Raw genomic sequence first — 27,869 nt, forward strand, 5'->3', positions numbered from 1 at the left:
ATGGCCCAGCAAAGCTTGAAAGTGAGACCCGTGCTCCTGAAGCGGAACAGTCTGGATTCAGTGGATTTTGTTAAACAGCCCCACCACCGCAGAAGCAAATCCCAACAAGTCCGCTTCAAGGAGGATGGAGCTAGTAAGAATCAAGCTGGTCTGGCAGAGATTGATGTCCAAACAGACCAAGACTCCACCCTGACGGGAAAGGTGCAGGCATCTCGGCACCATCACCTGCCCAACTACTCCCTCTCCTTCCCCAGGTCCCAGAAGGGGGGGAGCATCCGGAACATTGCAATCCAAACTTCCCCCAGCCTTAGGAAGCACTTCCCTGTTTTTAAAAGGAAAAAGCTCACAGCCAGCAAGTCACTAGTAGAAATGCCCACAGGGTCTAAAAACTCCATCCAAGTCAATGGCAATCTCTCAGAGCAGGACATCATGTCTTCTGATCTCGCCTATTTACGGATCACTAGGCATTTAGATGATGTGCCTCACAGAAGTAAGAAAGCGCATCCATTTTTTCCCAGAGTTTCCAAGGCACAAAGCAATGGGCCTGTTAGCATCTGCTTTGAACCAGATGCTCTGGGGCCCTCAGAAAAGGTGACAGCTTCTATACAAGTTCCTGATGATATATGTCATAGCCCTCCATGGGGTACCAAAGCCCCCACTTACAGCGTGGACAGTCCTGTTGAATTAAGCAATGCAATACATCCTTGTGCTAATATGTGCCCAGAGGATGTGAATGGCAGGCTGCCATCTAGTTCAGAAAGGCCCTCCTCCTGCTTGAGTACTGCCAGCGGTGCTCACTCCTTGCCTGGCAGAGATAAAACGGACCCTGAATTGCTTTTGCCCAAAGACACATCTGGCATGAAAGAGCCAGCTCCTTTATCACCTCCATCAAAGGGAACTTGCACTCCCTCACCTCCACAGACTCATAGCTCCTCGCCTTGTTTCCTTGGAGAGTATAGACAGGCAGCCCCTCCTGAAACTGCTTCTGACTGTGCTACACTGAGTAATGATCACAAGGACCTAATATCATTGACAACTAGCAACGTGACAAAATCTGCTACTGAGTGTCGGGAGGAGACAGAGAAAAATTCCAGCCAGGCAGATCCTTTGGAGTTTAAAAATTGTTTAGGAAGCTTTCACCTCCAGTCTTCTCTCCCAAGGAGTGAAATCAAACCTCCAACCGACAAAGAGATTAAAGGAATTAATCAAATTCACCTGGCACACGGTGAACTGTGTGACCTCCAAGGAAGACTGCAATCCGTGGAGGAATCTTTGCACTCAAACCAAGAGAAGATTAAAGTCCTTTTGAACGTAATTCAAGACTTGGAAAAAGCCAGAGCCCTCACTGAAGGGTAGGATGAGTTTTGATATTAAAATTTTGTAAAGTCATTTATCAAAAATAAAAAAAAACACACTTGCAGTAATGGGTTTCAACTATTAAAAGGTCTTAGTAATTCTCAAGGTGTTGTTTTCCCAGGTCATTGATCCTTGAAATTTTCAATCCCTGAATGAACTTGAGTGATTAAAAATAATAATAAAAAAAACTAGATAGCATCTCTTTTACAATACTGAGATTTATTTAATATGGAGTCTTGGGGCAGGGAGTTGGGTTCTCTTGATATTCTCCTCTTTTTAGCAATGAATTGGGAATGGGCAGGAGCAGGACTTGGGAGGGTCCAGATTTCACAATCTTTATATAGGTACAATTATATTGTACAAGTTCAATAAGTGTGGCAATAATGGAAAGAGAACAGGATTCTAAGTCTGAGGCTCTGTGTAGGCTAAAATACCAGCTCTCTTATTTACCATCTGTGTGACCTTGGATATATCTCTTTACTTCTTAGGACTTCATTTTTTCATTTGTAAAATGAAGGGGATGAACTAAGATGATCACTAATGTCCCTTTCAGATTTTAATTTATGCCTATCTATGGATGGTGGGTCTATAGATAAATCAAAGAGACAGGAAATGGGGAAGTAGAATGTCTTTCTCTCTCCTACCTCCAAATGTTAGTTATGCAGCTTTGAATTGGTTTAAACTAGTATTGAACTAAAGTACACGCCACTTCAGTAACCTATGTTCAATCAATGGCCCCATGAAAACATAACTGAAATGAACAGCCAACTGAAAGCAATAGAGGTGGATTTAGAGGACAGGATGTATATAAGGAGGATTCCTTGATGGAAAATTCAGTAAGAATATTAAATGGCACAAAAACAAGAATATTGGATGGAGTTTGAGGACGTAAAGGATTTAGAAGAATAGTCTTCGAGGGCAAAGTCATCTATTTCTCTCTGTGCACTGTGGGCCCCCCCCCACAGGTGTAGCTCTAGGCCAAATTAAGATAGACCCAGTGGTAGTGAGCATTTGCTTCTTTAAGTCAGAATTAATGTTACCTTGGAATAGGAGATGGGGGTGTAGAGACAGCAATAAGATACATTAGATTGAGAGTACAGAGACCTGGAATTAATCTCCATGATTCCACTACTTTTGATGTATGACTCTGAGCAAGATATAATCTCCCTCAGTTTTCTATCTAACAAGTGGGAGTAAAAATACGTCTTACCTACCTCATAGGGCTGATGTGAGGATTGAAAGAAAAAAAATACAGATATAAATACATTCTTTGAAAGTTAATAGTATAAAAACAAGATACTTTTAGTATATTTTATTTATTTGTTTGTTTTGGGTCTTGATCCACCCACTTTGGCTTAATTTCACCAATTAATGCGGGTAGGGCACTGTGCTTTACAAATTGAGTGAGTTGGAAAAGCAATTGTGGGCTCTGTCCATAAACTCACCCAGCAAAATGCTTTGTGTTGCAGACGTAACTTCTACCGAACTGGCCAGGACCTCAACAACTGCAGCACTTGTCAGAACACGGCATGCATCATATACAGGTACCTCGTTGCAACACAGGTTGGTGGTTGGCACGTATAGAGCACAGGGGGCCTTGACCTTCCAAATAAACTCTCCTCCCCTACACCCAGAAGTCAGACCAGAGGAGAGTAGATTTTGAATGCATGGGTTCTGAGAATTGGTGTGGTAAACTTCCAATGGCATAATCATATTCCATAGACAGGTGAGAGTCTGCTGAGGCTCTTATCATTCAAAATGCACACTGTCTGTATGAGTCTTCTTGATTATGTTGCATAATACCCTGGCCGGGCACCAGTGGGTATGTACAGTATTTCCTTTGGGAACAAGTTTGTCGTCTCTAATGAAATGGATTTTACAAGAGACAAAAATCAATACTTCTATAGCTGGGAGCTTACTTCAAGAGGTAACTGAAATTAAAAGTTACCAATGGATTCCCAGAAATGAATCTCTGGAATCTGGTTTTCCTTGAAAAGGCATAAACAAACTTCAACCTCCCATCTTGTTTTTCCCATCAGACATAGGACTTGAGCAGGCTGAACCCCATGTGGAGTTCTTTGCTCCATTAAATATCTCCACTCACCCAGCCATTCCATAAGGCATCTTCTAACCAAAGGGTCATGTATCTTATAGTCAGTGCTATCTTCCTAGGACACACACTAATCATGCAGGGTCTTTGAATGGGGGCATGGGAAGAGAAAAAGTGACTTTTTCATTATCTCTCTAGAAACCTATCTATTTCAGATCACCAAGATCAGCTCTGAATCAGGTTTTTATTGAGTGACATACAATTCCATACAGTGGGCAAACAGAGGAAGAAACTGAGGCCTAGAGAGGGGAAATGACTTGTCCAAGGCCAAGATAGTAGTAAATACCTGTGCCAGAATTTGAAACCAGACCTTGTCTCCAAATTTATTACTCTTTCCACTTCATCAACCTGATCTCTCTTACTCTAGAGATAAACTTACAACCTGAACTAAGCTTTGCTCACCTTCATTGACGTTCTACTCTGATGCTTCATCATAACCCAGAGATGACCCTGGAGGCTCAAAGGCTATGTAAGCAGAGCACCAGCTCCCATGGGTACTACCAAACTGGAAAGGCTTTGTATATGAGCCCAGAGGCGACTATGTGTTTGACAGGGGATCATCACATTTAGATACTCAGTGTACTCTGAAGGTCATCTAATCCAACCCTCTTATTTTGCAAATGAAGAAAAAGAAAGAGAAAATGAATTACCCAAGGTCTCACAGGTAGTAGGTGGGAAAACAAGGACTCAAAGTTAGGGTTTCTCATTCCAAATCCAGTACTATTTCCATACTATGCATCTGTATTTGTTTTATTCTTCATAACTGTCATTTCTTATGGCATAACAATATTCCATTACATTCATATACTACATAATTCACTCGGTAATTCCCTAATTGGACAGATGGGGTGTTTCTACTGTTTTGCTATTAAAAATAATGCTATTAATTTTAAACAGATAATGGTTTTTCTCCTCTTAAGATATTGAAGGAAAAAAAGACAAAAATAAGATATCGGGGTTATGTTCCTTCTAGTCAGATCCTAGGCCAAGTGGGTGAAAAGTGTTGCTGTTTTTACTACATAAAGACAAATCGCTTTCCAGAGTATTATATTGATGGGCATGGTGATGCACGCTTATAATCCCAGCTACCAAGAAGGCTAAGGCTAGCAGATCTTTGAGCTGAGGAGTTATAATCTATGGTGGAATAAACCAATCAGTGTCTGCACTAAGTTCAAAATTAATATAGTGAGCCCTGGGGAACAGGAAGCTACCAAGTTCCCTAAGGAAGGCTACACCAGCCCAGGATGAAAACAAAGTATACCACAGCTTCCAGCCCTTCAAGTGGGTTCAGACTATTGAGTAGCCCCTGACTTCTAGCCTGGCCAAGAAAGTCTTCAAATTTACCAAAAAAAGAGCACTAATCCATAGTTCCACCAACAATGTAACATCATATGTATTTCTTCACAGTCTTACCAACACCAAATTTACCATTTTAAGTCACCCTTGTCAATTTAATGGATTACAGTGGAATTTATGAGGTTTATTTTTGGTTTTATCTTTTTTATCTTATTTTGGAGGGCTGAACAGTTTTTTAGGTGGTTATTGATAATTGCTGTTTCTTCTCTCTATGACGACCTAGTTCTATCTCTTAACTACTTATCTTTATATCAGAAAATTTTATCATTTTTTTAATATTTTGTATGCCACCATTTTGTCAGAACTAAAAAGAGGAAGAAGCTGTCCAATGATTTCTGAAACTCAGGTAGTGGTTGGGCTTTTCCAATTCTTTGACAGAGGCCATGGCTAGGGTTTTCCAAAAGCAGCAGGCTAACAGAGAGACCATCTTCTCTGGGTATTGAGAAACAGAAAGAGTAGAAACTCAATGGGTCAGCCTGAATCACAGACTCTAAACATGAAACTGGTAAAAAGAGGGTGAAATAATAATGACCATTTTCATTCATTAACCAGGGTCAAAATGCTCCCTCTAGACAGTGGGAGGCTACAGAGTATCCTTTCCTTTCCTTCTCCCTCCCTAAGGATAACAACCATAATTAGAGTGGGTTGAATGGTATGATTTAAGGTCCAGGCATCTAACAAGCAGCTGTTATCTCACATCAACAAAGTTTACCCTAATTAGCCAATATATATGAACTAGTAGGAAAATGAAGTCTAACCACATGATTGTCATTACCAGTAAATAAATAAATAACCATTTATTAAATAATTACTATGTGACAGTCACTGTGCCTTATAAGACTAAGGATACAAAGAGAAAGCAAAAATAGTACTTGCCCTCAAGGAGTTTACATTCTAAAAGCGGAGACAACATGTACACAAATAAGTATATGCAAGATATATACAAAGAATATGAAAGATAAAAATCTTAGAGGGGAAGACATCAATATGGAAACAAATAGCTAGGACACAGGTGTCCTGTTTGTGTAGTATTATGTTATCACCTCTATTCACTTGGCCTCTAAATCTATAGATGCAGCTTTAATATCTCCTCTACTCCAGCCTCACATCAATCAAAATCATTCCATCAAAAAAACATTGCTTAAGTGCTTATTATGTGTGGCACTATAGATTTTCATTCATTTATTTTTAACATTCATTTTTGAAAAAAACTTTTGAGTTCTAAATTTTCTCCCTCCTGGCCATCCTTTCCCCTCTCATTGAGAAGACAGGCAATATGATATCAGTTATATGTTCAAAGTCATGCAAAACATATTTCCATATTAGTGCTAGGCATTGGAAATACAAAGAAAGGTAAAAATCATCCCTCACAGAACTCATCTTCCAATGAGAGAGATGTCATGTAAATAATAATGTCCACACAAAATATAAACAGAGTAGATGGGAGACAATCTCAGAAAGGAGGTAAGAGCAGCTGTAGGGATAAGGAAAGGCCTCATGCAGAAGTTGGATTTTGAGTAGACTTGAAGGCAGTCAGCAAAACTAAGAGGTGGAGGAAAGAGGAGGAACATTTAAGGTATAGAAAGCCATCAGGTCAAAGGGACAGAAGTGAAAGATGGAATATTACATGCAAGGAATAATAATGAAGCCAGTGTAGCTAGATCCCATAGCGTGTGGAGGGGAATAAAGTATAGGAAGACTGGAAAGGTTGGAAAGAGGGAAAAGAAGATGAAGGCCTTAACTTCATAAGTTATGAAGAGCTTGAAAAAAGCAAATTGAGTATTTTATATTTTGTGCTGGAGGTAATAGAGTAGCACTGGAGTTTACTGAGTAGGGAAGTAGGGTGAAATGGTGAGACCTACACATTAGAAAAATCACTTCAGTATCTCTGTGCAGGATGGATTTAGAGAGGGGAGAGATTTGAGGCATGAAGACCAATTAGAATACTATAGAAATAGTCCAGGCAAGATATGATAAGGATCTGAACTAGGGTGGTGGTGGTGGTGGTGTGAGTGGTGAGAATACGTGAGGTGGATGAGAGTAAAGAGTCAAAGATCATGAACCTGATGACGGGCAGCATGGTAGTGCCCTCAACAGTAACAGGAAAGTTCAGAAGAAGGGAGAGTTTGGGACAAAAGATCATGAGTTCTGTCCTGGGCATCTTGAATTTGGACCAAATGTCCAAAAGGCAATTGGTGGTGGAGCTCAGAAGAAAGATGAGGGCTGGACATATAGACATGGAAATCATTTGCAAAGAGATGATAATTGAATACATGGGGGCTGAAGAGATCACCAATTGAGATAGTATAAAGGGAAAAATTAAGAAAGCCCAGGACTGAGCCTTAAGGGGCATGCAGTGGACATGCCATGGATGGGGAACCCATAAATGGGACTGAGAATGTGTAGTCATACAGGTAGGAGGAGAACCAGCAGAGAGCAGTTATGAAAACCTAACTGCCTGCTGGACAATTCCACTTAACCATCTCAGAATCTCAAACTCAACCTGTCCAAAATAGAATTTATTATCTCCCTCCCCTAACTCACTTCACCTTCAACCAGCCATATTTCAACAAAGGACACTACCATCTTTCCAAGTCACTCAGGTTCATAACCTATGAGTCATCTTAGGCTCTTCCCTCTCCCATAACCACTGTGTCCAATCAATAACCAAGTCTTATCTTTTCTACCTCCACATCTCTCTCATCTTCCCCTTGCTTCTACTCTCAGGGTTACCCTAGTAAAGTCAGCTCATTAAAGCCCTTATCATCTCTTCCCTAAATTACTTTTGTTGTTGTTCAGTCATTCAGTTGTGTTGGACACTTTATGACCCTGTGGACCACTTCAATCCTCCACTCCCTCTCGAAGTCTGTCCCAGTTCATATTCATTGTTTCCATGACACTATCTATCCATTTCATCCCCTTTTCCTTTTGTCTTTAACCTTTCCCAACATAAAAGCCTCCTAATTAGGCCCTTTGCTTCCAATCTCACCCATCTCCAAATCATTCTCCATTCAACTGCCAAAAGAATGATTCTAAGACATAGGTCTCACCATGTCACATACTTATTCAAAAGTCTTCCATGTCTCCCTATTGCCCTTATAATCTAAGTCCAACTTATCTTTATTTCCCTTCACCTGATCTAGTTCTAGTCAAATAGGTCTAATAAAGATTCCTTGACTTCAACAGTCCATTTCTTCTTCCTGTCTTTTTGCCTCTACACAGACCATCCTCCTTTCCTGTAATACAATTCAATTCAATTCAACAAATATTTATTAAAGAGCTCATTACTGGAAGATTGATTACCAGGTGATACTTTCTCAGGGGTTAAACTCACAAACCCTTCTGTTAAGGCATGAAAAGTTTACCATCAGTGGAGGAAATACCCAGATCAAATAAAATATTTTCCCTGTCTTTCTCTTTTGTTTCCGGTTTTCTCTGTCTCTATCTCCTCTCCCCTATCCCCAGTCTTTGACATGACTAACATAGTCTATAAATCAAGGAATGGTCCTAGAACTGAAGCAAGCCTTCTTACAAATTCCCTTTTCTAAATCTGCATAAGCAGCAGCATGCAATAAGAGGACAAAGCCTTTGGACTAGGAAGCAGAAGGTGCAAGTTAACATATTCACTCTGTCATTAACTTGCAGTGTGCCCTTGGCCAACTCATTTCACTTCTTTAGGATCACTGTTTTGTTCATTTTACACTGAGAGGAATGGACTTGTATGACTCCTAAGCTTCCTTCCAGCTCTTTTATTCAGAGAGTGCAATGAGTCAGTAGCTTAATTCATGGATCTCCCTCGTTACCATTCAGAACAACACTATTTTTAAAGTTTCCTCTGTCCCAGAATTTGAGCCATTGCAAAGAAGGGGCAATTAACTTGATGAAGGAAAGAGATCAGAACAAAAGCCCATCACCTCAACAGTGGGATGAGAAGAACTGTCATTTTTACATTTCAAATGACTTCAAATGTTGTGTCACATCCTGGAAAGTCATTTCTTACAAACTAATGAATAAGTGATGAGAAAATGCTTCCCTGGACCTCGTTAAGCAATGGTCTCTATAATAGATGGATGAATGTGGTACACATTGCAAGACCCAAGGAACATAGAGACATGATTGATTTCTTTGGGGTCTGTTGCTGGTAAACTAATGATACAGGAAGCTTATCACTTACTTCTCTGACCAGAACTCCAAAGGAAAATTCATTGAACTTGAGTTGCAAAATTGCAATATCTTTTAAATGGAGAGGAAAGAGGATTTCTTCTCTCTAAGTCTCCCATCTGTTTTTTTTTTAATTTTCTAATTTAATCTGCACCCAAATGAGAACTGTTTCTACAATAATCCCATGTAGGTTTCTCAGCCTCTGAAAAGATTTCCGGTGATTGGTGGCAATCTCCAGAGGTAGTACATTCCATTTCTGGACAATCTCAATTTCTAAGTAGTTTTTTTTTTCCTTATCTCAAGCTTCTTCTCTCCTTCCTCATCTCTATTTCTCGGTTTCCCTGGCTTACTTAAAGTCCCAGCTTAATTCACCACTTTCTGAAAGAAGCCTTTCCCAATCACCCTTGCTGCTTTTGCCTTCCCTCAGTGAATTATCTCCAATTCATCTTGTTCATATCTTATTTGTACATAGTTGTTTGCATGTTGTCTCCCTCATTAGATTATGAGCTTCCTTGAGAACAGAGGCAGTTTTTCGCCTTTCTTTCTATGCTCAGTGCTTAGGACAGTGCCTGGCACATAGTAAAGTCTTAATAAAACTTGTTGACTGATGGTAAATTTCACCCATTGCTATTAGTTCTGATCTCTGAGGCCAAGCAACAGAAGTCTCAGCTTTCTTCTATGTGGAAAAGCCCTTTAAATATTTAAAGAGTACTTGAGGTTATCATTTATTGACCTTCCTTAAATGAGATAATATTTGCCATGGGCTTAGCGCATTGCCTGGAGTATAGTAGGCACTTAATAAATGCTTTTTCTCCTTCCTATAAAACTTCCCTTTTTCAAGATAAGCATACTTGGTTCTGCAACTAACCCTTGTATATCACATGGTTTTAGTACATTCACCATCCTGTTCACCCCCTTCTGGATGTGTCATTGACAATGTTTCAGACTGTCAATGACCCTGCTAAAATGTAGCATGCAGAACTAAGTATAAGACTCTAGATGTGGTCTAACCAATGACTAGGGGCAATCTCCAGGGATAGTAGGTTCCACTTTTGGAATATATGTGCAACCAAGGGTAAGTCACTTATGGTCTCCATGTTCCTTGGCAACTCTCAAAGAAGCTAAGTCCTGAGTTCCTGCTGATCCACATCATAGAGGGAGTTTCCTCACTGGGAGTTCTTATAGCAATGAAATTACAAGTCCAGTCCAGTTTATGTTTTTTTAATGGATTTGCTTTTGGGAACTGCTATATCTTGCCTAATCATACAGTTTTGTTTTGTTTTGTAACTATTTGTGCAAGTAATAGTCTTGCAGAGTTGCCTCAGGACACTGAAAGGCTGTAACTTGCCCAGGGTCTCACAGTCAGTATGTACCAGAGTTGAGAATGGAGCTCTTCTAGACTTCAAGGCTGACTCTGGCATTGTGCTGATTCTCTTCAAACTTTATAAGGTATGAAACAGAATGTGCACTATATTCCAAAGATTCACTTAGAAAAGGATAAGTTATTGTTTTTCTAAGTTTCTTGATGAAATGAAAATACTCATGGAAGGGTAATGGCTTACCCACTAATAAAACTTCAAAGGGGACATTAACTTTTCAGGCTGCTTTCCAGGAAAGATGTCTCCCTGAGAGTGGCTTCTGAGGGAATGTGACAAAGAGTGTATAATAAATTTTGATAAGCAATGGAAGAGAAGGATAAGGTGGTAGGTCATTGCAGGTTGTATCAGCCCAGGAGTGGCATGAAAGGTATTGGGGATGGGGACATTGAACAGAAAGGTGAATTTGCTGAAACTCTGCCAAGGATTCAGTGACCTCCTCCCTGATCCTTATGCCTGATATTAGCACTAGTTGATTTTAAAATGCCTGACCTTTTCTAGCTTTTACCACTAGCTTTTATCACTCCAAGGTTTGCAAAGTGATACATAGATAGACAGATAGATAGATAGATAGATAGATAGATAGATAGATAGAGATATTCTCATTTGATCCTCACATTAGCTCTATGAAGTATATACTATTACTATCCCCATTTTACGGATAAGGAAACTGATGATTAAAGAGGTTAAGTGACTTGCCTAGGGTCACACATCTAAAAAGTGTCTGAGGCTGAATTCAAACTCAGGTTTTCCTGACTTCAGATCTAGCACTCTATTCACTCTACCACTTAGCTAATTAAAAACAGAAAGTTTTCTTTCTAAGAAACTACCAAGAAAGTTATGCAACTCTGCAAGACTCTGGCTGCATTGAGGTGCTTTAAAAGTTCTAACTTGAGAGTGGAAGTAAGGGCAGAGACAGAAATGAAAAGAAAAAAAAACAAGGGGAAATTGCCTACTGAGCAGACTTGTGTCCTGGTCTTCCCTAAGCCCAAGTGAGAAGAGAAAATGAGGCTCCATAACTCCACACCAGGGGCCTTGGTTTGCATTATGCATGACTTCTGGGATTCATTTGTTGCCTCTTCTTTCCCCCACATTTCCTGGCTCCTCCGGCCTCATCTGAGCTCAAATACTGAAATGGAAATCCACCCTGACATTTCTCCTCCAATTAAGGTTAAGACCAATTAAATCCTAATTTTGCTCCCTAATCAAAAGTCTAAGTGCTAAGAAAGGCCCATGGCAAATCCCTTAGGATTAATTAAAAACACCTGAACAAAGGGACTGATGCAAAAAATTGTTGACCACCATCCCCCACCCACCCCCAGCACAAAAAGAATGTTCATAAATATGTTTGTGAACAAAGAAATGTGCATGGAGCAAAATGACTGCATCATTTCATTGAGCTCCTAAGACTGCAGGAGTCTCTCATTTTCTCAGACTCTGTGGACCAAGAACTGCTTCTTCATCCTTATTAGTTCATACACTGATAAGTTGCAAAACTGTAGAATCACAGCATCTCGGAGCTTCAAGGGACCTCAGAGGCTCTTCAGGCCAAACCCAGGTACCTATCCAGAATTCTTCCTATAATGTGCTGGACAAATAGTCATCCAGTCTTCACTTGACTTGCAGCAAAAAGAAAGCCCTTACTCCTCAAGACAACCTGTTCCTTTTTGTGCAGCTCTAATTTTTAAGGAAGGTTTTTTTTTTACCTTGTGCCTCAACTTACCTCCCTGTAATGTCTACCCTTTGCTCCTACTTCTGACCTGTGGGACCAAGCAGAAGGAGTCTAAGCCTTCTCATAGGACTGACCTTCAAATACTTCTATGTCCACCGATCTTCTTTATTTGAGGCAAAAGATTCCTATTTGCTTTAGCCAGTCCTCAGGTCATGGTCCCCAATCCCCTCATTCTCTTGATTGCTTTCCTCTGGTGACTCTCCAACTTGTCAATGTGCTTCCTAAAATGTGATACGTTGAACATGATACTGACCAAAGAATATTTTCATACTTTGCAAACATTAAAGTGCTACATAAATTCTAGTTCTTATTGTTGTTATATCTTGTAAGTTGACCAATGAATGTATGAAAATATTCTTTATAGAATAATAACAACTAGAATTTGTATGTCACTTTAATATTTGCAAAGTGCTTTATTTTTATTATCTCATTTGATCTTCACAACAATCCTGTGAAGTAGTTGCTATTATCAGCCCCATTTTATAGATGAGGAAATTGAGACACAGAGAGTGTAAGACGTGCCTAGGGTAACATAGCTAGAGTGTCTGAGGCAGGATTTAAATTCAGGTCTTTGAGACTCTTAAATCCAGTGATCTACGCATAATCTTCTATGTGTCCCACCATCTCCTACTGTAACATCCTTTTTTACCCATGGCAACAACTGTGTATTTTATCTGGGACCTCCTCATATTGGCTCTTGGTGGTGAGGATTTAAGAAGGAGAAATGCCCTGGTCTTAGGGTCAAGGTATCATTTCCATGTATACAAAAGGGGAGCAACATGTGATTATATTATAATTAAGGAAACTGAGGCCAAAGGAGGTTCAGGGACTTGAATAAAGTCTCACAGTCAGATAGCACTCAGAGCCCTTGGGTTTCCTGTACAATGTACAGCTGTGAAGCCATTGGACCTCACGCATTCCTGTCTACCACAAAGCTATTACCCCCCCAAAAATACCATTTAGCTAGAAATGCAATATCAACATGTGGTCCCATGAGTTTAGCTACCAGTGTTTAGCTTAAATTATTTAGTACTTTCCTTTTGGATTTGTTCATGGCTCTCCCTCAACATGGAGACAGATAGACCACTAGCCCTTCACCCCACCCTAATCACAATTTTCTCCCTGGGTAGCAGTGAAATTCACAATGGAAACAAATTTCTTTCTAGTCATAGTTTTTTAATCTTGTTTTGAGCTATGAAGTAACCAATATTTTATGCCTACTGTAAGGAGTACAAAATGACAGCAAAACCATCCTACATTCACATACATATCAAATACAACAAACTAAAATTACCTCCTGAGCCATAGTATAATGTCATCGTAATGGATAGAGGGTCAGCATTTGAGTCAGAAAGGTTCTAATTCTGCCTCTGATCAATATTGGCTGGGTGACTGTAGGCAAGTCACCTAACTTCTCCAAGCCACAGGCAACTGTCTAAGATGATAAGTGATGGATGAGTTGCCAATCTGCACCCATGAATGGAGATTCCATGCTGAGAGTTCCCCCAAACTGATGAAATTAAAAGTTCGTATTAGCCCGAGCCCCTCCAGTTCCCAAAAATGATCTCCCAGGGAAGGAAGCTTAAGATTTGGAACATCCCACAATGTAAATCATCAACCTTCTGTCTACTAACATGGTTGTCATCACCCTAATTTAAGCCTTCATCGTCTCTCACCTGGACTATTGCAAAGCTACTTGATTGGTCCATCTCTACCTGCTTCTATTCCTTTTCCTCTCCAATTAATCTCCCACAAGTTGTCAAATTGGTAGTCCTAAATCATAAATTTGATTATGTCACTCCCTTGCTCAAGCAGTTCAGATGGCTCCCTCTTGCCTCCAAGTGCAAATACAAATTCTACTTTTGCATGGAAGCACTTCATAAGCTAGAACCAGACTACTTTTCTGGACTTATTGCACATACTTTCCTTCACATGTTATCCATTCCAGCCAAAATGTCCTCTTTGCAGTTCTACTTACAAGATATTTCATCCCTTACCTCCATGAATGTGAATCCCTCATGTCTGGAATGGACCCTCTTCCCATCTCTGCTTCAGATTCCCTTGCTTCCTTCCAGTTTTACCTCAGATGCTCCTTGCTACATGAGACATATCTTGATCCTTTTAGTTGCTAGTGCCCTCCCCAACACCAGAAATGTATTTGTATTTATTACAGATGCTTCAAAATTGTTTGCCTGTATATAGGCTGTTCCCCATCCCCATAGAACCTAAACTCTTTGAAGGCAGGAACTATTTCATTTTTGTCTTTGTATCCCTAGCAGTGCCTGCAGCATAGTAGGTGCCTAATAAATGCATGGCAAATGAATGAATGGTGCTACCAAGGACCACTGCCTTTACTTTCTGCCTCTTACAATTTGCCTTCTGCCTTTTCTTCTCCCCTAAGTCAAAAGCAAAAAGAAGTAGGATTTACAACTCTGGAAATGTATAGGTAATAAAATAGATGGAATTCATTTCAATGCATTAATAGCTAAAGGGTTTGAAACACAGCATAAATATTTAAGAAAGGAATTAACAGAACAATACAGGGATGGCTGTCAGCATGAATGCCATAGAGGACCACAAGAAGGCCCTCTTGTATATTTTCTTACCTCAGTATCTACTTCACAAACCCCAAATCTTCCCCATCTTTCAATCCTTTCTTCTTTTGCCTTCTGGCTTGACCTTTTAAGTCAGTATACATAACAAGTATTCACTGAGATGGGAGTACAAGTGTTAATAAAGAAAGCACTTACTATATTCCAGGCACTGTGCTAAGTGCTTTGCAAGTATTATCTCATTTGGTCCTTACTCAAACCAGCCCTGGGAGGTAGGTGCTGTTATAATTGAGGAAACTGAGGCAGAAAGAAGTTACGTGATTTGACCAGAGTCCCACAGACAGTAACTGTCTGAGGCTAGATGTGAACTCAGGCCTTTCTGACTCTAGGTCCAGAACTCTCTCCACTGCTCCATCTAGCTGCCTCTGGGTAAAAAATGTATTCCTTTCTGGGACAGCGAGGCTGGAGTTAAGATGCCAACTTCTTAGCTTAGAGTTATAGTTCTCAAACTGAAATTTATTACAAAGGGTGATGGAGATTTCTGAAGCTCAGTCTCCTGCTTATTTATCGGCTGAACGAACCTGTGATTCTCAGAAGGCTCATCAGAATACAGGTACCCTGGGAGGAAAGGATGAACTTGCCAGCCCCAAATGGCTGGCAGTTGTGAAGCTGAAAATTGCACTCTATAAATAATCAGGAAACTGGTCCTTAGGAGAAGGTTTTAGGAACATTCTCCCTCCAGACTGAGAGATATGTGTTTGGAGGAGGGGGAATCTCCCACTTTCCCAAACTGTAATTATTCCCCAACGGTTTGTGGTTTCAATAAAGTTTTGCTTTCCAAAGTGTCTGTGATTTATAGATATGGACAGAAACCAAACTACCCCGTTACATAGCCATTGATTCTCACAGCTAATTTAGAAGAAAGTTCCCAAAGGTCAATAAATCTTAGAGCACCTGGGTACCATGGTGATAGGTGACATGGAAATGCACTGGCCAAAAGGCAAAATAAAAAAAAAGACATGGGGAGAAATTTGGAAGATGTGCTTCCGGCAGGGAGAAAGAATATATCAGTCATTTCTTAGTCCACTCATGGGGATGCTTCCCTCTAAATAGTTCATTATTGTTACCTGGCTGCATTTCTTTTTTTAAGAAAAGGTGTGCCCCCTTCCTCCTGTATCTGCCCCTATCTCTGAGTGCACCCACAATTTGCCCTGCCAGAGTATGGAGGAACTGAACGAGACATCAATAAAGAGCACGTGCCTACAGGAACACAGAGTCCTAGCATGATCCTCATAAGAGCAGGCCCTGGGTGTAGAAGCTCCCCACTTCGTCTGTGTTGGTGAAGGGAAATATATAGTATTGGTCCTTTTCCAGGAACCCTGAATCTAAAAACCTGCTGTCCTATGCTTTGGAAAGACTCATGGGGAAATTACAATGCAATAAAGTCGTCTCTTATCAGTCCTCCAAGCTTTAGTCCAAGGTGGGATGGAGTGGGTGGGACCTTTCAGGAACTCTGATTTCCTTTTATCTCTGTGCTGAACCAGACAGCCCAGGCTTAGTTTCTTCAATCAAAACCCGGGGCAGGTGGAGGGGGGTGCGGAAATCCTATTTCCAGTTGAAAATGATGTCCACTTTATCACCTTGCTTTCTCAGGACACTAATTGTCTTGACCCAATTTGATCCAGCCTCCCTCTTGCTGCCTCTAAATCTGTTTAAAGTTGAGCATGGAACAAATTACTTTCTTTCCCCACCCCCTCCCTTCTCCAGCTCAAATGCTAATACATTTGCTAACTCTTTAGTCTACTGATGGTGTGATGGGAATCCCAGCCCTGCAGATCTCACAGAGTATTGAGATCATAGCTGAGAGAGTTTCAGAACACTTGAAACTATCATACCGGGCATGTGTATAGTAGTATTGTTTTGGCAAACCCCTGATTCCAGCTTACTCCATTACCCGTTTTTTCAGAGCATGTTCGCTGTCCAGAAAGCAAGCCTTTTCTTATGCTTTTGCCTTTTATATTTCCAAGCCCCCTTTGCAGTTTGCTTTCCCACACTCTTCTTCTTGGCTGTGTAACACCTGAGATTGTGGCCCATCCCCCTATGGTGAAATCTACCTTTGCTTTCTAAAGCAGTGACGGATCAGTTGCATTACTGAAGCTATCTCAGGAGGTAATAGAAAGGATTAGTAAGGATTTCATTCATTCTCAGTTTGCTTTCCAACAAGTCTAAATATCTCCCATCTCTCACATCCCTTGCACTAACCCAGACATTCTCAAATGGCCTTTGGATCTTAGAACATTAGAGTTGGAAAGAACCTCATAGTTCAATCTAGTCCAACTCAATGATCAGCATATAGACAATATTCAGTAACAATTATGATGACCTGTGGGATTCAAAGCCCTTTAACAGCAGGTAATCACAGAGAGCTACAGCTAGGTGGTGCAGTAGATAAAGAGTCAGGCCTGGAACCAGAAAGACCTGAGTTCAAATCTGTCCTCAGACACTTACTAGTTGTGTGATCATGGGCAAGTCACTTAACCCTGTTTGTCTCAGTTTTCTCATCTGTAAAATGAGCTGGAGAAGGAGATGGCAAACCACTCTAGTATCTCTGCCAAGAAAACCCCAACGGGGTCATGAAGAGTTGGACACAACTGAAATCACTGAACAATAAAATCACACAGAGCTAGGCTTAGGCATCCTTGGGAAGAAGATGGCACGCACAATACATGTGATCTGTCTCTAGGATTTCTGAGAAACTTGGTGACTTTTTAATACCACTTCCATTCTATTTCTCTTACCCAAGTACTCTTCACATTCTAATGTAAGCTGGTGAGACAGTGCAGTTTTGTGAATGGGGCACTAGATATGGAGTCAGGAGGACTGGTTTTAATCCTGTCACATACACTCAGTAGCTGTGTTACTCTGGAGAAGTCACTTGACCTTTTCTGGGAAAGTCACTTCCCCTCCTCAGTTTCTTTGTAAAATGAAGGAGTTGGGTTTGATGGCTTCTAAGATCCCTTCCATCTCAAAATCTATGATCCTTTGATCTGATGTTTTCAGGGATGCTGCTTAGGAGAAATCCCAAACAGCTATGCCCATACCATCAACCAAAGTTAATTTAGAAATTACTGAAAGGGCTAGCAGGCCTCATTCAAAGAAGAAGAGCAGTGTAGGGCCGTGAAAGGAGTACTGGATTCAAAGCAAAAAGACCAGGTTTCAAATACCTCCTGACATTTAACTAGTTGTGACCCTGACAAAGTCACTAAACCTCTCGGACTCAGTTTCCTCATCTGCAAAATGTGGATAATTATTTGTTGTTGTGATTTAAGTAAGGTAAGGTATGTAAAATCACTCTTCACATGTTAAAGGACCCTATAAATATCAGTTATTATTTTTAATTAAACAACAGAAGCGTGCAAAGACTGCATAAATACTGCATGCAAGACACCAAGTTCCCTTCACATTGTGTCTTTAAGACGGATTTAAGACAAAAGACTCAAGTTTTCCTAAGTATTCTAAATAATGTTTGCCTAGTCATCCTTTCCAAATGTAAGTCCTCAATTTATAAACTGGCTATTTTTTTTTCAGAAGTTCATAGGATCATATATTTACCATTAAAGAGAACTTACTGGTCATCTAGTCTGACTCCCATTTTATAGATGAGGAAAGTGAGACGCAGAGAAGTCAAATGACTTGATAAAAGTCAGTAAGTGGAAAAGACAGGATTTGAACCCAAGTCCTTTGACTCCAAATCCAGTGTTCTTTCAACTACAGCTTTCTGCTACAAAGTTCATAGATTATGTTTTCCCAATTCAGACAATACTTTTCCACAGAAACAATAGATTTTGGGTCCTAGCACCATGAAATATATCATGTGAAATGCTGCATTTCAGTTACATTAAACAAATACATAATAAGGTAGAGAGGCAGTATAGCATAGGGCTGGTTTTAGTGTCAGGAAGACCTGGGCTCTGCTGCTCACAGTCAATCAACAAGCATTTACTGGAGGATGTATAGCATGATGGGCAGAGAGCTGGTCTCAAAGTGAGGAAGCCCTGTGTTCAAGTCTCACCTCTGACATAAACTGACTATGTGATTCTGAGCAACTCATTTAACTTCTCAGGTCCCAAGACAAATTTCTAAGGCTCTGAATTGCAGAGGCAGCACCTATCTAGAGGAAGTTTCACCAAATGGGCATCTTCTTTATCAATGAAATCACACGTCCAGTCCCTATCCCTATAATAAAGTACATCTGAGAGTGACTTCATTAAATCATACATAAAAATTGGTCATCACCCCATACAGGCAAATCTGCAATTTAAAAAAAGGTAGAACACAATACTGTTAGATTGCTAATAGTCAAACAAAATAGAACCCTGTTGTCTACCCAAACTGCTTAAGAATACCCCCTATCACATCTCCATCATGTGGTAATTCACTCTTCACTTGAATAACTCCAGTGAGGAGAACCCAGCAACTTTCGAGGCATTACATTTTTTTGTGTGTACCCTATACCAAGTATTCCCTGAATTTTCAAAAAATTTCCATTCTCCTTATTATCCAGGTTCATGACCATGGAGTCATTCTTGACTCTTCCTTCTCTCTCATCCTTTTGATCTTATCAGTTGCCAAGGCTTTTATGTGAACTCCGCCTCCACAACACAGCTCTAATCCTTCTCCTTATTTCTGTCTATCCAGTCTAACCTCACTAACACAGTCTTTATCACTCTTCACCTGGATTATTTCAATAATTTCCTAATTCATCTCTCTGCCTCCACTTTCTCCCTTCCCTGCACCATTCTCCACAAAGCAGGAAAAGTGATTTTATCAAGAGCACAGAATCCCCAGTGCTTCAAAGAAAAAATACAAACACCTTCATTTGACTTTTAAAGCCCTTCAAAACCCGGCTCCAACCTACCTTTCCATGTTTATTACACATTACTCTCCTTCCTACACTCCATATTGCAGTCAAACAGTCCTACATGCTATGTGTTCGACCTCATTGTGACATTCCATCTCTCACAATTTATACAGGCTGACTCTCATGTTGGAACTTTTTCTCCATCAATCCCTCCTCCTCCCCACCCAGTTTCCTTCAAAGCTTAGCTCAAGTGCCAGGAAGCCCATATGGATTGGGAACACACCCTCTTTCTCCAGTGTCAGGGGTCTTCCCTCCCCCAAAGAAATTTATTTGTAAATATTCTTTATGTAATTTTTTTTTAGATCTTATTTATTTTTATTTTCCTTAGCTCGTGGCCCTGCCTACAGGAGATTTCACCAGATGTCTTATTTTTTAATTTTTCTTTCTGGTCCAACCTTAACTTTATTCTTTTTTATTTTATTTTTAATGTATGGAACAAAACAAGTGTTTCCATAACATAGTATAAAAAAAAGCTGATTACATATGAAACTGCAAACGTATTGTGTACAGCTTGCTATTCCTTTTAAATATATAATAAAGTTATCGTGTAAATTTCTTTTTCTTCTTTTTTTCTTCCCTCTCCCACCCTAAAGAATATATTAGACACAAATAGGTGTGTGGGTGTGTAGACACACACATATACACACAGATATGTAAAATTATTCTAGACATATTTCTATTTACCAGTTCTTTCTCTGGATGCAGATAGCGACTTTCTTCATATGTACGTTATAGTTAATTTGGTGCACATGTAATTTTCACCTATTAGAATACAAACTTCTTGAGGTCAGGGATTGTTAAGTTTTGTTTTTGTATTCCCAGCCCCTCATATATGATTAACAAGATGAAGCACTTAAAAATGTGTGTTCAATTGAACTGACTTGAACTAAACTCATGAACCACTTTCAAAGTTCCAGTGTATGTAGAAGGATGTATGAGATTCCAAACTCTCCACTGTACCATGCCTGGATCTGTTTTCCAACCACCATCAAAGGTACCTTTTAATTCACTGAGCTCTTCAAAGAAGCACAGAATCTGAGATGGAATTATCTAGTCCAGGGGTTCATAACTAGGTAGATTTTAGAAGGTCTGTGAATTTGTTTCTTAAAAAATATTTTGATAACCATGTTTTAGGATAATTGGTTTCCTTTATAATTCCATGTGTTTTATTTTATGTGTTTAAAACATCGTGAGGAGTCTGTAGGCTTCACCATACTGCCAAAAGAGGCCATGATACAAAAAAGGTTAATTAAGAATCTCTGCTGTAGTCGAATACCCTAATTCCTTGGATTTTATGCCATATATTTCCCCTAGGTGGCATAGGGGATAGAGTACTGAACCTGGAATCAGGAAGGTCTAAGTTCAAATCTAGCCTCGGATACACACTAGCTGTATAACTCTGGGCAAGTCATTTAACCTCTGTCTGCCTCAGTTTCCTGACTGGTGACATGGAGATAATAATAGCACCTCCCTACCAGGGTTGTTGTGAGAATCAAATGAGAGAATATTTGTAAAGCACTTTACAAACCTTAAAATGCTAGCTATTATTACTCCACTCATTATCTTTCAGTTTGCCACAAGATTTAAACAAAACTCAACCATTTACTTTAGTGGAGACACCAAAGTCATGCTTTAATGTTGGAGAATAGATTTTACACATGAAGATTGATAGGAATTTCAAGACACTCTCAACAGAGTGATCAGGATGCTCAGAGCGGAAGTACAAGCTTGCTGCTAGGTTTCTACATGTATACTCCCTCTCTCCTTAAAGGATGCCATATGCAGTGATGGAAAAGTGTGACTCATATTTTTGTGTAGATTGTGATACATAGACTATTCCAGGATTTGCCTTTTATTGAATAACTATAATATAATGATTATCCTTGCTTTTGTCTTGTTATTAAGTAAATGTTTCATGTTTAAAAGCTAAAAAAAAAAAAAGGAAGAAGAATCAGAAGTACGATCAAAGAGCCTGCAGATATCCTTCTGCAAAGACTTCAGCTGCCAAGCCTTTCTGGCTTTATAATTTAGAGATCCTTTGCCAGAACTTGCCTCAGCCTAGCAGAGGTTAGTTAAGTAGAGAGAGACCTGAGTATAACCTCCTCACACAAAACTTCAGTGTGAAAAACAAATGAAAATGAACCCTTCTTTTTGTAAAAACCAATATGTATTTCCCTTCAGTACTGCCAAATAAATAGTGATTTTTCAAATGTACTAATGCAAGGGGAAAAAAACTGACAATTTCCCTTTATGTTAATAAAATTGCCTTGGCCAAACAAAATAATCAATTTCCCAGAGCCACATATGTTTCTCCCTAGCCTGTTATTTACCTGGCTTTGAAAAGGAAATTCATTTTCAATGCCTGCTAAATTATCAAATTGATAAAGGGGAGGGGGTGCAATGGGGCTTAACTCTCAAAATTATTATTTTATAAATTATTTTATAGTTATTGTTTTATTTTAAGTTATTGGTATTTTATAGTATAAAGTGATTAGAATTGGATCCTGCTGTGAAATCCCTTTGCATTACTTAAGGGTCAGTGTTTCCATAGAAACAAAGATTGTATTCTTCCCTAAACCTGCATTGAGGGGAGGGGAAGAAGAACATCAATGACTTTCACAGCAGAACCGAGGGGACAAAATGAAAAGGTGATGCTTCAGTCTGGTGTAGAGAGCTAAGTCACAAATGAGAAGACAGAGAGTTTTGGTGAAGAAGGACCTGGCAAAAATGTTATCTTGTTCTGATAAAGAATGAGGTTGGCCTCACTCTACCATTTCACTTACGCCATGGAGTCTAAGAATCAGTTTCTTGTGAGTCCAGGAGGATTAGATGGAGTAAGAAAAAGCTCAAGATGGCCCCTGGCCCTACTGAGATTCCTAGGACCTGCGAACAATAATAATAATTAATAATAATAGCATCTACCTCAAAAGGTTGGTAGCAGAATCAAATAAGAGAACATATGCAAAACACTTTACAAACTTTAAGGCACTAAAAATGTTGGCTATCATTATTATTATCATTATTATTATTATTATTAGAGCCTTTCAGAATTTATGACCTTGAATACAACCTAATTAAGTGGAGCAGCATTTAGTACAGGTTGTTCCCAAGGACAGGCAATAAGATATGCTCATGTGAAGCAGACCTTCCAGGTGCTACCACATAAAGGAACCACCTCAATAGACTACCGATGAATGAATGGTATCCCTTTGGTGAATCATGGCATTCTAGGGTTGGCATTCCCCAATGCCAATTATTGATCAGGGAGGTTTAAACATGGAACAAAGAAAGAATATGGTGGGCACGTGTGTATAAAATAATACAACGTGTGATGTAGTCCATAAAGAACCAACTTGAAAGACAAGACCTGCTGCTGATATGTCCTAGGTTGCGTGGCTCTGGACAAGTCAGTTAATCTGTCAGGGCCACAGGAAAATCTGTAAGATTATAAGCAAAAGGACAGTTCCCTGATCTATATTAATAAATAAAAGACTTCACCAAAATTTCCTATACTAGATGACAGATAGATGGATACATAGATAGACAAACAGATAGACATAGATGGATGGATGAATGGGTAGATAGATGGATAGACAGTCAGACAGATAAGTAGATAGACAGATGGACAGATGGACAGATAGACAGACAGATAGATAGATAGATAGATAGATAGATAGATAGATAGATAGATAGATCTATTGATCAATCGATCTGGGAGGAAGTTCTGGTGTCAAAACATCTTCCCATACGTAAATACATGCATACATTGCATTGACACGTGTATAAATACATGTGTATATACACATATATTATATATATATACACATACTTAAGACTAAATATCTACTAAAACAGTAAGTTATATACAGTAAAGGAAATTCTTGTAAGGAAACTCTCTCTCTACCTATGCATATTGGGTAGGTATTCCATGACTTACAGTCCTAAAGATTTTCCTGTGGCATTGAGAGGTTAAAAGACTTGCTCAGGGTCACATAACCAGTAAGCATCAGAGGCGGGATTTGAACCTAACTTTCTCTCTATCTATACATTATACCATGTTGCACAGAATACATATATATATACCTATATATCTATATCTATATATACACACACACATACATACATACATATACACACGTGTGTCTACATGTGTGGATATGCATGTCTGCAAATATATGCACACACAGTACATATATAAGTGTATATTTGTGTATATATCTGTCTAATGATACACATATATACACATACAATATGCATACATCTGGACAGATGAGAATTGAAACTAGGATCATTCTGTCTCACTCTTAATGTTAAGTATTGAGAGAAGAGGAGGAGAAGGGGTTAATCCCTACCTCTGATACACACTGTTAAATATGTATTTTCGTGTGTACATATACACACATATACATGCATACATGTGTGCATTATGTATATACATGTATATGTGTGTAAATACATTTATGTAATGACATGTCTGTGACTCTGAACAAGTCTCTTAACCCCTCAGTGCTCCAGGCTACTATTTAAGATCATAGGTTACAGACTTTCTTTACCTCTTCACCTCTTTAGTTCTTTACCAGGAGCTCACTATACCAATAAAATCAGAGGTCCATTAAATACATACACACATATTCTCTCAGTACATATACCTATAAATACATATACATTTATATATAAGTATATATTGTTGTGAGGGGGTAGATATATAGCTGCACAAGCAGAACTTAGATAAATGTGGAAGAGATAGTTCTGTATGTTTCTAGGAGTGTCCCAAACTAAGAAATGCTAGTCCCAAACACTAGCCTAAACACAGACAGCTTGGCTTTACCAGGTACTCTTGACGTCTAACTTTCTCTCTCACCTTACCAGGAAAAACAGGCAACAGCTCTGGAGAGCAGTACTATTTAAGGAGCTAGGGTATCTGTGAAGGTGCAAGTACTCTTTTTGTGACCCATGAGTGTTCACACCATTAGAGGGGTGTGACCTAGACAGATCAACACCTCCCTGATGTCATTTCTTTTCCTCAGTTCAGAAAGTTAACAAAAACAGAGACCTTTTCTCTACCCTCTAAATACCTAAAGTAGGATGAATGCCTACTTGAGGCAGATTGGGATTGGAGCGGGGAACAGGACAGAACCCAAGATCACCAGAGGACAATGGAGTACGTGCTGAGAGTTCAGGGATGTGTAAGGTATCCTGCACTATTTGTATTTGCCCACTAGGGGAGTCCTCAGCCCCTAAAAACTTTTTCCGTTGGCCTGCCCTGGACTCCTTCATCCTGGCCCAGACTCAAAAACATTTGTGATTTGACTGGCCAGATTAAGGGAGGTCATCTCACGCTGTCTAGAGTTAAAGTAGAGACCAGCCAAATGCTCACTAGAGGTGAACATGGTACGAGAGGGAGAGCTGGAACTGAAGTCAGAGGACCCAGGTTCAAATCTCAGCTCTGGCACTTAGTACTTACGTGATCATGGGCAAGTCACTTAACACCTCTGGGCCATATATAAAATATGTAAAATATGAAAGCTCGACTGGATCATCTCTGAAGTCCCTTCAGGCTCTTAAACTATGATTCTATGATAGTCCAGAGATAGCGTATCAAAATGAGTAGACCACACTAAACATGCTTTAGGAGAATATAGAAGTTTAGAGAAAGAAATGAAGTGACATTAGTCTAGCTATTAAAAAATACTGTTTTTTTTTTAAACAACCACAGTTCCCAAAAAGGATCATTCCTGAGTGCCTCAAGCATGGGTCCATTCCCAGTCTCTTCACATCCAAACCCACAGCATATGCCTATGGCTTAATGTGGAAAAGCCAAGAAGAGGCAGAGAAGGAGAAAGAAGAAAGCCAGAGGGAGTATAATTTGGGTTTTAAAACTGGCTATTTAGAAGTATGGAAGGAAGAAAAGCCCATGGGCTGAAGTGACATTAGTCCACCCACCAAAAATACTTGTCCTTTGATCTCCTTACAGGAGGAAGTTCTCCCATTTCAGAATGCTAAATGGTAGGCTGCTTTGATGACACTTCATTACTCATGCATGACTAGTGTTGAGGCATTTTTTTTTTGCCTTTTCAGCAGCCAGTCCTTGAGTGTTAACTCTGACTCTGAAGACTCATTCTGGAGAGGGGAAATGTGAGGCTGCGGATCAGGGTAAACTATGATGACAGCCTCTTTTTAAGTCCTTGGCCATGTGTGAAAATCCTGTCTGATCAATGATGGAGGCAGGAGTATCTGAAAGCATGCCATATAGCAGAGTAACAAGGGAAGTCTTTCATCTCTTGCCATTTATTTTCCTACTCATTAGCAAAGATCAGCAGAGAAAATATGGCATCTCCTCAACACATACCCCAGAAATCCATTACATAGACCAGAAAGAACAGAACGCTTTCACTGGCACCCTATATCCAAGACCCTCTAAGACCCACAGGCCCATGACAAGGAACAACTCTACCTATAAGCTTGATCTCTCCAGGCCTGTTTCCTCATTTTTTTAAAAAAAATTTGGAGTCAATCAGGGTGAAGTGACTTGCCCAGGGTCACACAGCTAGTAAATGTCTAAGGCCAGATTTGAACTCAGGTCCCCTTGACTCTAGGGTCAGTGCTCTAACCACTGAGCCACCAAGCTGCCCCATTTCCTCATTTTTAAAAGGAAGGGTTTAGATGAGCTCATCTCTGAGGTTCCTTCCAGCTCCAGCTCTAAGATCTATTTACCTACCAACTCTTTTTCCACTGTTCCCCTATACCCATTGTCTTCCATAGTCAGGTCACTTCCCTTACTGACCTCTGTAAAACTCATCTTCATTTCCATTTTTGCTTTCTCTTATGCTGTTCTTCCTGCCTTGATGGTCATCCCACATCCTCTCTATTTATTTCCTCATCCTTCAAGGTACAACTCAATTGGCCACCTCCTCCAAGAAGCCTTCCTTGACTCTTCCTTCACACACTGATCTTTCCTTTCCTTGACCTTCTCTATTCTTCCATCAGAGGCCATTTAGTCCAATCCTTTCATTTTACAAATGAGGACACTAAGGTTACAAATAAGGACAAATGAGGTTCACTAAGGTTAATTCGTTGCCACAACGCCATAGACAGTGTACTCCAGAGGTGAGATTTGATGCCACAGCTAGTGACCTTCCTATTGTAATCTCTACCACTCATTTTGACACGCCATCAAATATTGTCCCATATTATTAGAAATTATTTCACAAATATATATTTTGACTCTCCAACCAAACGATCAGCTTTTCAAGTATAGAAATGATATCGTAGAATCATTTTGACTTTCTATAGCACCTGTCAGAGTGCTGAAAGCTAAGCTAAGCCTTGAGTACATGGTAGGAGCTATAGAAATACTCTCTGGGTCAAATTTATTATTATTTTCTCTACTTTTGTTTTGTTTTGTTTTCAGTGTAGAATATGATTTCCGACAGCAAGAAGGGAGGTTCCATCAAGTCCTAAGTAGTCTGGACCAAGTAGAACCACCGCCAGAGACAGCCCTACCACCAAAGCCGCCAGCAGAGCCTCCTGCTCCTGAAAAACAGGACTTGCGGAGGAAAACCAAAAAGGTGAAGAAGAAATGTTTCTGGTGGATTTGAGTTTATTAGAGCACTGCAATCCTCAAACTGCCTTCCCAAGGTGGGGAAGCCAAGTGCCATGCCCTCTCCTGCTTGGGAGCCAAACTGCTCAAAAGACCACCAAGGTCATCCTAGGAGGTGTGCAAAATACAGACCTGATCAGAGATGGGGCAGGTAGGCCTCGGCGGGATTGGGACCAGTCAGCCAATGGGACTCAATGGCAGAAGGAGCAGGTCCCACTTGCTAAAGGCTTTGTAGATACTCTAATGCCAACTTGCAGAGCTCCCTTTCAAACATATTTGGTTTCATAGGGCAAGAAGGTTGCCAGCAGCCATTCACATGCTCTTTCATTATCTCAGTACCCTACAATGACCCACTCACCAACACCATGAATATAAATACTCTCTGACCTAGGCTTACAGACAGGAAAAAGGAGTAGGTACAGAGACATGGGCGTGTCCGAGGGCTACTCCTCAAGTGTCCTAGGAAAACAAAGAGGCCCAACCCATAGTTTTCTGAGACATCAGCAATACTTAAGCACAAAAAGAGGTCAAACTGCATGGTAGCCCTAATTTATTGGTACTTTTTCATTCCTTAATGAGAAATGTGAACCCAAATTAATTATTTAATAATCTCATGACACCGAAAAGTTACTAGGACTTGCAAAGAGGTCCTAATTCTACACACACACACACACACACACACACACACACACACACACACACACA

The 27,869-nt window shown here is 39.9% G+C and overlaps 2 protein-coding genes across 2 annotated transcripts in view; one reads left to right on the plus strand and one right to left on the minus strand.

Moving 5' to 3' along the window:
- INSYN2B (inhibitory synaptic factor family member 2B) lies at positions 1-27,162 on the plus strand. Its single transcript, XM_027841715.1, has 3 exons — positions 1-1,352; positions 2,826-2,900; positions 26,976-27,162. Exons 1-3 carry the CDS (start codon positions 1-3, stop codon positions 27,160-27,162), a joined length of 1,614 nt encoding a protein of 537 aa, XP_027697516.1.
- DOCK2 (dedicator of cytokinesis 2) overlaps positions 1-27,869 on the minus strand; it is a 497,074-nt gene that overhangs the window by 211,460 nt on the left and 257,745 nt on the right. The gene's annotated exons all lie outside the window — the stretch shown is intronic.

The sequence above is a fragment of the Vombatus ursinus genome, unplaced genomic scaffold, assembly GCF_900497805.2.
Source record: "Vombatus ursinus unplaced genomic scaffold, bare-nosed wombat genome assembly UNPS02014863.1, whole genome shotgun sequence".
NCBI lineage: Eukaryota > Metazoa > Chordata > Mammalia > Diprotodontia > Vombatidae > Vombatus > Vombatus ursinus.